The following is an 11,440-nucleotide window of genomic DNA, read 5'->3' as shown; positions in this document are numbered from 1 at the left end:
ATATATATATATATATATATATATATATATATATATATATATATACAAACAGACCTCTCCCCTTTATGGATCTACGGTGCTCTTCTCAGCGGTGAAGAATAATAAAGGAGAGCGAAGGAAGAGAGTTTACTGTGTGAAGTAAACCTTCAAAAGAGAGATAGTAATAATAATATAATATATAAACATAATTTAATGTAAAAAGAAGATAAAATGGAAAGAGAAGAAAAAAAAACAGGTGTAATAGCGATATCAGCAACAACAACAACAACAACAACAACACTCTCAAGCACAAAAGAAATAAAAGAGAAAGAAAAACAAACACAAAAATAAAATTGAATTATTTCTTTGCTGTGCAAATGGTGATAATAGTTCCCATACTGAGATGTAAGAATGATGGCGAAATTACAACGCAAAATAGAAACTTATCGAAGGAGATATATATAGAGAGAAATATATATATATATATATATATATATATATATATATAGAGAGAGAGAGAGAGAGAGAGATGTCACTTAAACGAAAATGAAAAAAAAAGACATGTATAATAAACACATCATAAACTTACTATTGCCTGTGCGGATTGTTAGGCCCCATTATAATGTCTTTCAACCGCAGCGAAATGCAGACATATCGAGGTCAGAGAAAGTCTTTTTTTTTTTTCTTAAATATATATATATATATATATATATATATATAAGAAGGAAAAATAAAAATTTTATTAAACGAAAAAGAAAAATAAACAGATAGAGAAAGAAAAAGACGAACAAGAACAAAAATAACAAGAAGAGTAAAAAAAGAAAAAAAAAGAAGAGAATATCTTCTTATAGGTCATGTCCTATTTTTTTCCCCTCACCCACCCCACCTTCAACCTCGTATTCATTTATTTCTTTCTCTTTCTATTTACTTATTTCTTTTATTTTTTTTATTTTCTTTTCTTTTTTTTTTAAAGTGTACTATTCCTTTAACAGGACTATTTCTCTTCTTTATCGACTGTCGCATCACCTTCTTCTTTCGTCATTGTTGTGGTTTCTGTTTCTGTTGGTTGTGAAGGTTCTGCTGTTGAAGCCCCTTTCTTGTTCTTCTTCTCTTTCTCTTCTTCATCGTTGCCTCCTGTGAACTGCATGTGTACAATCACGCGATCGGTAGAGAGATTACACTGAAAGGTGTAGTCTGTTCCCTCTGTAAAGATCACAGGTGTTGGCAGTGGGCCGTTAGAGGCATCGAGTAACTGCATTGCCTGTCCCCACTGCATATCTCGTGGGAAATTATTTCGTGTATCGTCTGGATCTGTGGACATGATGAGATCTTCATCATTGGCTTTCCAATAATACATCATTGCATGTGCAGTTCCGGAACTGGTGGCCTTTACTTTTATTTCTCTCGTGGTGGGTAAATCCCGTCGTCGGGTTTTGGCAAAATCAATAGAGAAGAGTTCAATGGGTTCACTTAATCGACGAAACGGCACACTGCTGAGACGAAATCCATATTGTTTCGCAAACACCACACTCACTGTATCTTGTAATGCCGTCATGTGTGAGAGATCGAGATCTTTCCATCCAGACACCGCACAGACATCCCGCAGGGTTTCACATTCAATCGGCACTGCATATTGAGTGCCAAACTGCGGGATAATTTTCGTTGTTGGCTTCAACAGCCGCTCCCGCACATCCGCAATGTAATCCAACGCCGACTCGCCCAACAACATGGTGCCAAATATCTCCGAGACCATAATATCCGGCTTCTCGGGTAAATGCCGCAGGGTGAGTTCGGTGCTCAACATGTGAAGAACAGTGACTTTGTGGGCCATGCCGTTTGCCCGCACATTTGCCCGCGCCAGTCGCGCCATCTCCGCACTTCCCTCCACCGCCACGACCCACTTCGCCCCGCAGCGGGCGGCGAGGAGCGACAAGAGTCCAGAGCCGGCGCCGATCTCCAACACCCCCGTCTCTGGGGTCACATGGCGGCGGAGAAGATCCTCGTAAAAGGCATTGCGGGGCCCATCGTTCATCATCGCAAAGTGGAAGTCATTCACCGCCTCTACCAGCGAGGTGGGCGCGTGGCGAAGACGGGCAGGAACGGGAATGTGTTGATCCACACGGTGGACAAAGGCATCCGCACGGCGTGTCTGTTCATAGGGATAATAATTGTTATTATTATTATTATTATGGTTATTATTATTATTATTATTGTGATAGTTGTTACTATGATTCTTGTGTGCAGGGGCGGAGGCACCTGGTGGGATGAATCCAATTAATTGTTGTGCCGCCCGACCATCCGGTTCAGCGGAAACACGTTTGTTGTGGTGATTGTGATGGTTCTTTTTGTGATCCCCACCGTTGTTTTGACTATTGGATCCCTTTCCCTTCTTTTTCCCTTGTTGTTGTTGTGGTGGTGGTTGGGCGTCTGTCTTGGGTGGCATTAGAGGAAACAGTGTTGATTTTAAAAATGAACTTGTCCCTTTAATGATACTTTCGGTTACTTTTTTAATTTTTCTTTTTTTTTCTCTGCGTTTTTCTTTTTTCTAAATGTAAATTAGTATTTTTTTTTTTTTTATTCTTTTCTTACTGTAGATATTAAGATTCTTCTTTTTCCTTTTTTCTTGGGGTTCTTTCACAGTTTTGTATATATATACAAAATATGTCTAATGTGTGGGTATGTGTGTTTGTTTCTGTCTCTTTACGTTCTTCACTCTTATAGTGTAGCTTAGAGAAGGAGAACCCACGAAAGAAGAAGAAAAAAAAGAAGAAGAACAGAGAATAACTTTCAGTTCTATTTACATAAGAGAAGTTAATCCAAAAAAGAAAGGAATGAATAATTACATCCATTAAAAATAATAATAATAATAATAATAATAATAATAATAATAATAATAATAATAATAATAATAATAATAATAATAATAATAAAGCACAGAACATATGATTATTATTATCATTATTATCATAAGTATGTGCAAAATAACAAGAAAGAAGAAGAAAAAAAAATGTGAAACGTAAATGTTTTCTTCATCTTTCCGTAGAATTACCTCTACCTTTTTTCATTTTCTTTTCTTCTTCTGTAGATTGGCCCCATACACAAACACCCATGTTTTGTTTTTTGTCGTCAACGTGTTATCAGCAAAAACAAACAAAGAAAAAAGAAGAGGAATACATCAAAGCATATAATTTTTAAATCAAATCAAAGAACCAAATTAAAAAAAAAAAAAAACACATATTCAAGAAATTTAAATCCCACACAAACACATATGCAGAAATAACTATATATATATATATATATATATATATATATATATATATATATGCAAATTCTATGAAAACAGAGAAGAGCTTAACCTCTTTATACTCCTAAACACCCAGCAAAACTCCCTACACTGTTATTGAAGATAGAAGTGATAGAAAGATAAACAAAACAAAAAAAAAAAAACACCCCATTTTTTTTAAAAAAAAAGATAAATATAACAATCATAAATAAGAAGAAATGGGGGGTGGGGGATTAAAAAAAAAAAAAAGAAATGCAGATAAACATTAGGAAATGCAAAATAATAATTTTTTTTAAAAGGAAATAGAGAGAAAAAAAAGGGTGGAGGGGAAGCATCATTTTTAAAGGAGATACCTCCTTTTCTCTTTTTTTTTCGTTATTTTTGAGGGGATCCTCTTTATATTTGTTTCTCTTCCTTTCCCTTCTCTTCTCCTTTATTTGCATTTATGTAATGCGATAAGAATACGATTTGACTTATCTCTCCTTCTTCTTTATTATATTTATGTATCGTTCTATTCATGCTTATATATATATATATATATATATATATATATATATATATATATATATATATTGATAGATATATTTATATATGATAAATAGCTAATTCTCTTCGTTCCTTGATGGGTTGAAGTTGTTGTTATTATTATTTAGACTGCCATTTTCATAGCGATTGCTGGGTATGGGGTGTAGTCGATCACCTCCATATCATCTTCCTCGTAATCCTCCAGAAACTCCCGTTCACGGCGAAAGACAAGAAACGGAAAAGCACGCGGTACTCGTTTTAATTGTTCCTCACATGGTTCCACATGATTCTTATACACATGTGCATCCCCAAGTGTGTGAACGAGTTCCCCTGGTTTCAGTCCTGTTGCCTTCGCAATCAGAATTGTTAATAACGCATAAGAGGCAATATTAAATGGAACTCCCAGTCCCATATCACAGGAGCGTTGATACAACATACAGGATAACTCCCCATTACTTACATAGAATTGAGCTAACATATGACAAGGTGGTAAAGCCATTCGTGATAAAGCCGCGGGATTCCATGCAGTGACAATCATTCTTCTATCATCTGGATTTGTTTTTATGGTCTCCACCACTTGTTTAATTTGATCCACCCCTTTTCCATCATAATTGGTTTTATAATCTTTATACTCCGCACCAAAGTGTCGCCATTGAAATCCATAGACAGGACCAAGATCCATTTCTTCATATTCGTGTAATCCACGACTGTCCAAGAAGGCACGAGAGCCATTTCCATCCCAAATGTGAACTCCTTTATCACTAAGCAACTTTGCATACGTTTCCCCACGGAGAAACCAGAGAAGTTCCGCACAAACACCACGCCAAAAGACACGTTTGGTGGTCAAAAGAGGAAGACGATTATTATGTAAACTAAATCGCATTTGTGCTCCAAAGAGAGAAAGTGTACCGACACCTGTGCGATCTTCCTTTACATTTCCACAGCGGATAATACGTGAAACCAATTGTAGATATTGTTCCTCTTCATGATTACGTGGGATAAGTTTTTCAAAGCAATACACTGTTCCCGATTCATTCTTTGATGTTTGTTCTTCTGTGATACTCTCACGTATCCATTCCACACCCGCCGCCTCCACAGTTCCCGCAGCGGGAATATGAAAATGTACACTGCAGTTCTCTGCACGTAAGTGAATAATGGTACGGTAAATAGCCTGCAGCACATGTACACACGGCGGCCGCATACAATCCGCATAAACACGACCACCACCCACACAAAAGACTGTTTCAATACTAGACACATACGGTGGAGATGCTAATAAACGTAAAGCCTCTTCTAAACCACCATTCACGGCGATAATATCATTCACGGCGGCCTGTCGTAATTCCCCTTCGGGTATTTCCTCCAACAACTGCTGCGTCGTGACAGTACTGGAAAGAACAACATTTAATCGATCTTTCAATGGACGGAATTTAAGTGGAATGCTATCCCACGTTTTGCGTCCCATCACAACCGCATTTCGCTTCTCCAGTGAAGGCACAACATTCTTTCCGCGTAGTTTTGTGGTGATATCTTTAAAGAACTTCATATCCTCCGGTACATGCCAAGGGATGGTCTTTCCATCACCAATGCCGTTATTCTCATCTACAGCCACAACAAGAGAAAAGGCACGTAGCATAAGGCGTGAGCTCTCCGCCACTGTTGCTGCCATGGGAATTTTGAAAGACATTTATATCCTTTTTTTTTTTCTTTTTTTTTTTTCTTATTTACTTCTTAATGTTGATGTTGAGTATTTGTTTTTTTTTTTTTATTAATTTCACACTCCTATCGCCCTTTTCTTCTTTTCGTGTAAAGTAATTCTTTTTTTTCTTTTTTGTTTATGTGTACCCTTTGTGATCTGAGCACAAAATGCGTATTCACAATACCCAAGAAGAAAAAACAACAACAAACAACAAAAAAAAAGAAGAGAAATAATTGTAAACAGTCTACACAAGTGAAAGTGACAGGGAACGTAAACAACCAAACACGAAGAAAAATCAAAAGATAAATTATATATATATAGATAGATAGATAGATAGACTAACAGATAGATTGATTGATAGGTATTCCGTAGGTAAATGAAGTAATAAAGACGAAATACGAAAGAAAAAAAAAGGAATTCCCACAACGAAGTATCTTTTCTTTATTACCTCTTTCTTTAAAAAAAAAAAAAAAATTCTGTTTATGTGACCTTCGGTTCTTCTTTTTTATTTATTTATATTAAGTAAATAATAAAGGCACCATTTCACTCAACAAAATATTGTAAATCCTCTTTTTTTTTCTCTTTTTTTTTGTCTCTATGTTGCCCTTTCTTCGCAAAAATAGGCGTCCACACAGACACTTAAACACCAACAGATATATATTACGTTTAATTATTAACAAAAATGTGAAATCATAAAGTCAAAAAAAAAAAAAAAAATGATCAAAAGATAAATGCGGGTGCTTGTCGTTTAGGTGAACGCGAAATGCAAAAAAGAGAGAAAAGAAAAGAAAAAAAAGAACTCCACAACACACAAATCACAGACATCTTCAAAGGCAGTCTTTCCTTTTCTACCACACACACACACACTCCTACCATCTATATAAGCAATAAAAAAATAGTAGAAGTAGTAGTAGTGGTAGCGGCAAACAGGAATACAACCAATGAAAAGAGAAAAAACAAAAAGGAAAAAAGACCAACCGCCATCAACAATAAAATAAAAAAAAAAAGAATCACATACATAATAAAAATAGACGTACGACTCACACCATTCAAATAATGATGGTGATGATGACAATATTGAATAATAACTCCCCCTTCTCTCCTCCCACCACATACATCTGCAGAGAAACAGAAGAAAAACAATGAAAAAAAGAAAAGAGACAAGAAAAAAACAAAAAAAAAAAAACACTCAGACACTCAGACACTCACTTACAGTATATATATATATATATATATATATATATATATATATATTATTTAATATCCATCCGCATCTGCGTCTGAGAGGGACGACAGTGCACATTCCATCCTTGACCACTGTTGTCGTCTGTCCATCAACAGCGCCAACGGCAGCCGCAGCGACATGGCAATCGCAATGAGATGCGCGTCTGGCCGCAGGAGCATTCCAGAGGAGAGTTTGCGGGCCATCCAACAACACAACTCCTCAAAGGAGATCACTCCCGTGCGGGTTTTATTAAGAGCGCGGAAGATACGAGGGGCGTGGCGAACAATCTCTGGTCTATCCCGCACAAACACATCATGGGCATATTTTGTAAAATTATGAAAATTTAATGGCCCATATGTGGAAAGAATACAGTCAAACACACAAGTCACAAAGGCTACACTCTCACGGGCACAAGGAAGAAATGGAAAAACAGTTGCCGGAACACCAAATACCTCCTCCAGTAGATTCGATCCAGCTGCTGTGAGGACTGCATTATAGAAAGTAATACGATGTTTGAGAATAAACTCTCGCAAGTAGATCAATTCTTCTAATACGTCTCGCATTGATACTGTACTATTCCCTTCACCATCATTTTTTTCTTCTTCTTCGTTTTCTCGTTGTTGTTGTTGTTGTTGTTGTTGTTCTTTCGTTTCTTTTTCTTTTTCCCCATCTGCTAGACTTGGCTCTGCATCATTATTATAATAATATCCATTGCCTTCTGCTGATATCTTTCCCACTCGCATTGTGTGAATACCACCACCAACACCACTACTTGCCGTTATCTCTTCACTCTGTCCATCCACACCATCTCTTCCACATTCATATTCTTGTTTATATTCTTCTTCTGCTGGTGTTTGTGGTTCATTCTTATCATTCTCATCATCATTATTATTATTACCACCACGTCGCTGTTCCACACAAGCCCGCAGTGTGGGATTAACAGGTGTGTATATGAGTGCAAACCGTGCGTGCAGTGCCTCCACAAACTCCAGCAGTGATCCCCGGTGATGCACAAGGACCGCCTGCGCCACCACCTCATCCACCACTCGTGTTTGGCAAATCAGTGGATCGCCCTTCGCAGCCGCAACATCAATCACATACAACTCCGCCGCCGCACGGCGAGAGCGACGACTCATATGCCAAACTTTAAATGGATATTTTCGTAAATTATCCGCGGCAGAAACTTGTGGAGATGTAAGTGGGGTGCGTAGAACAACTTGAAAGAAGGCCTCATGAATGGCATTGTAAATAAATTGATCCTCTCCAATAAAGAAACCCGTACTTGTTTCCCCTGTACCACACCGTAAGACATTTGTGGTATCACTAAAATCCACAAATAATGAAGTGGAGAACATGGTGGCATTTACATCAATAAGATCTCCTAAAAGTGAGGCAATAGAACAGGTATCTTCCTTTAGAGGTAAAGAAGTAGAGCTTGTCAGACTAGCGTCCATGCAATTCCCTTCATCCTGTATTTCCAATGATGTTGATGTCATTCCTGCATTCGTAGTAGTAGCAGCAGCAGCAGCACTACTACTACTAGTAGTCGTTGTTGTTGTGGTACTACTAGTCATAGTGGTCATCATCGTCGTTGTCGTCGTAGTGGGAGCTGCGGCTCTTCTCGTTGTGGTAGTGGTTCGTATTGTTGTTACCATCATTGTAGATGCAACTGTATGTTGTTGTTGTTGTTGTTGTTGTTTTCGTTGTTGATATTTATATCGTTCAATATAAGGAAGATAATATAATAGTTCCTCTGCATATGTAGGGAAGAGTCGTCTATTATCTGCAAGAGCCGCCAAAAGACGTGGAATCACTGGCGGTAAATCACGGTATACACGTAAATCCGGAATTGGAATTCGACACAACACTAATGATTCTTGTCTATTATATAAAGATGAAAGGGCTGCTGCGGTAGTCGCTACACTTTCATCAAATAAAGATTCCATCTCTTTCATACACATCTTCTGCAAAGCGGATCTCTCCTTTTTGTTGTTGTTATTGTTATTGTTCTCTTCTTTTTCTTCTTCTTCTTCTTTATTATCATTATCTCCTTTCTGTATACGTGCCTCAATCACCAATACTCCATGAAGATGTGCGGCTTCCTCCACTTCTAATGTAAATCGGCATTGAAGTTGTTGTTGTTCCTTTTCCTGTTGAAGTGCGGTGAGTTGGGAGTGGTACAGCACCGCATCCTGTCGGTTTGCGGTTCGGAGGACAATCGTCGCATTGCGGCGAACCACCCAACCAAACAAACGGAAAAGAAATCCAACCGACGGCAGTGAAGGTTCACTGTAGGAGTAGACATGTCTTAATGAGATCTCTCCATTACTCTTCCCACCACTACCATTATTACCATTATTATTACTATTACTACCACTACCACTACTGCGGCGATGGCGTCGTTGTTGTGTGTATTTGTGGACTGCAATACAACCAGCCAAGGCGGCGGCGGCCACACTGATAACACTAGTGATGTTTCGTGTTAACATCATTGCAAACATTTTAGATGGGGGTGGGAGTGGAAAACCAGAAATAGTAGTAATAGTAATAGTAAGTAATAGTATCTTTTCTTATCACAGGGTAGTTTATATATATATAGAAAAGAAGAGATTGTAGTCTCACAATAAAGAGATAGAGACAACAAGAAAGTGGGAGTTAGAGTGATACTTTAGTGAATCCCACTTTCTTTTTTTCTCTCACTCACTCACTCTCTATGTATATATTTATGTATATATTCAATGTATCTCCAACACCTCAGATACTACACAAAGAGCAACACGCATGCAGCTATAATGTAGTGAGGGTGCAAGATTTCTCCCCCCAGCACCTGTGCACAATAAGCAACAATAATAATAACAATAATAACAACAACAGTAATAATAGAATTAATAAAGGTGGAGCCTACTCTTGATGTGGCTTCTGGGAAAGAAAAAAAAAAAAGAAATAGGGAAAGTGAATAAAAAGAGATACATAGATAGATAGATCATTTATATATATATATATATATATATATATATAAAGAGAGAGAGAGAGAGAAAGAGATGCCAATGGTAAGAAGTATACAAACATTTACTAATTTAGTCTCATTCAGAGACACAGAAGTAGAATAAAGACGAACGAAAAAAAGAAAAAGAATAGGTGAGAGTAACCACCTTTTTCTTCATACTCATCATCATCTTCAACATCTCACTTTTATTCTTCTTTTTTTTCCTTTTTGTTTAAACGCGCAATCATTAAATTGGGTTTCCGTTTCTTTACCCATTGTAAAGAAAAAAACGGAGTTGAAAAAAGTGATATACACACACATACACATAGACAGAGAGAGAGAGAAAAAAAAAGAACACACACACACACATCTACCTAAATAGATAAAGATATATATATATATATATATATATATATATATACCCCAAATACTCTACTTCTATTTATGCCTTATTGGTGCCTATGGTATGTTCAATTAAGTTCTGCACCAACTCTGCTGTTTTGCCTTTAGTCCGTACAATCTCCTTGAAGAGTAATGTATCCCCATAAGGATCTGCAGTAACATTATTATTATTATTATTATTATTATTATTATTATTATTATTATTATTATTAGCATTAGTAGTAGTAGTAGTAGTAGTAGTAGTAGTAGTAGTTTCATCTGAAGGAGATGCGGCATCTCCATTCTTTTCTCCTCGTATGCGTTTTCGACTATTCCCCTCATCAGTTGTGTTATTATTCCCATTCTCCCTTTTCTTCTGCTTTCTCTTCTTTCCATCACTCTCTTCTTCTTTTTCTTCTTTTTGTTCTTTTTCTTTTTCTTGTTTGTGTTCCTGTTCTTTACTATCCAGTAGTGTAATCTCATGTAATTTCTTAATATACTCCGAGACCCGTTCCATTTTGAGTTTCACCTGTGGGTCTATCTTCTCATGCCCGACTTTATTCCACAGTCGATCGTGGGCGTATGTGAGCAGCACGAGGGCGTAGGCGGCGGCGATGGAGATGCGGGCCTGTTCGTCCACGCCGTACTTTGAGACGACAACATCTTCATCTAATGCGGAGAGTAACGGGAGTAATTCGGTCTGCATGCGGTGATGGGCGGCATCCATGCCTTCCATGAGAGGAACAATATCCGCATCAAACTCCATTGATATAGATCACTATATATATATATATATATATATATGTAAAGGTGTTTCTCTGTGGGAAGAACAGAGAGAGAAAATAACTGCAATAGAGAGAAAAGAGAAGAGAAGAGTAATAAAGTATACAGTAATATACATATATACATATATATATATCTATATATAGTATATACATATATATACATATAATAATATATAATATATAATAAAGTGGATTATCACACATAAAATGATAATAATATGTGTGCCAAGAGAGAAGTGTAAAGGTAATACAACACCCGTAAAGGAATAAGATAAGATAAAGAAAGAAAAAGGAAAGAAACGTGAAGAAGAAATGAAGTAAATTCATAGAATGAGAAAAAAACAAAAATATAAAAAAAAAGAAAACACACACACACACAATAGAAAAAAAAAAAATGATGAACCATACATGAGAGAACTATCATTTTATTATTACCGCCTCTTCCATTCAATTTCAATTCACATTTATCCAAACTGAAACTCTCCCATTATATATTTCTGTAATCAACGCAAGCACATTCTTTATCGTTGTTAGAAGTATACATTTTACTGCGAACGCATATATATATATATATATA

The 11,440-nt window shown here is 36.7% G+C and overlaps 4 protein-coding genes across 4 annotated transcripts; all 4 read right to left on the bottom strand.

The window, feature by feature from the left end:
* Nucleotides 1-973: 973 nt before the first annotated feature.
* TM35_000361750 (putative arginine N-methyltransferase, type III) lies at nucleotides 974-2,422 on the bottom strand (the record flags this gene model as incomplete). Its single annotated transcript, XM_029029360.1, has 1 exon — nucleotides 974-2,422. One exon carries the CDS (start codon nucleotides 2,420-2,422, stop codon nucleotides 974-976), a length of 1,449 nt encoding a protein of 482 aa, XP_028879381.1.
* A 1,489-nt stretch (nucleotides 2,423-3,911) lies between these two features.
* TM35_000361740 (putative dihydrofolate reductase-thymidylate synthase) lies at nucleotides 3,912-5,474 on the bottom strand (the record flags this gene model as incomplete). The annotated part of the gene is made up of 1 exon (XM_029029359.1): nucleotides 3,912-5,474. The coding sequence occupies one exon, from the start codon at nucleotides 5,472-5,474 to the stop codon at nucleotides 3,912-3,914; it is 1,563 nt and encodes a 520-aa protein (XP_028879380.1).
* Nucleotides 5,475-6,743: 1,269 nt separating this feature from the next.
* Nucleotides 6,744-9,212, bottom strand: TM35_000361730 (uncharacterized protein; the record flags this gene model as incomplete). Its single annotated transcript, XM_029029358.1, has 1 exon — nucleotides 6,744-9,212. The coding sequence occupies one exon, from the start codon at nucleotides 9,210-9,212 to the stop codon at nucleotides 6,744-6,746; it is 2,469 nt and encodes an 822-aa protein (XP_028879379.1).
* A 927-nt stretch (nucleotides 9,213-10,139) lies between these two features.
* Nucleotides 10,140-10,844, bottom strand: TM35_000361720 (exosome-associated protein 3; the record flags this gene model as incomplete). The annotated part of the gene is made up of 1 exon (XM_029029357.1): nucleotides 10,140-10,844. The coding sequence occupies one exon, from the start codon at nucleotides 10,842-10,844 to the stop codon at nucleotides 10,140-10,142; it is 705 nt and encodes a 234-aa protein (XP_028879378.1).
* Between the last annotated feature and the right edge of the window lie 596 nt (nucleotides 10,845-11,440).

This window comes from Trypanosoma theileri (assembly GCF_002087225.1).
Source record: "Trypanosoma theileri isolate Edinburgh chromosome Unknown TM35_Tth_36_V1, whole genome shotgun sequence".
NCBI lineage: Eukaryota > Euglenozoa > Kinetoplastea > Trypanosomatida > Trypanosomatidae > Trypanosoma > Trypanosoma theileri.
Note: the sequence above shows the minus strand (reverse complement) of the source record. Positions and strands in the feature narration are given on the sequence as shown.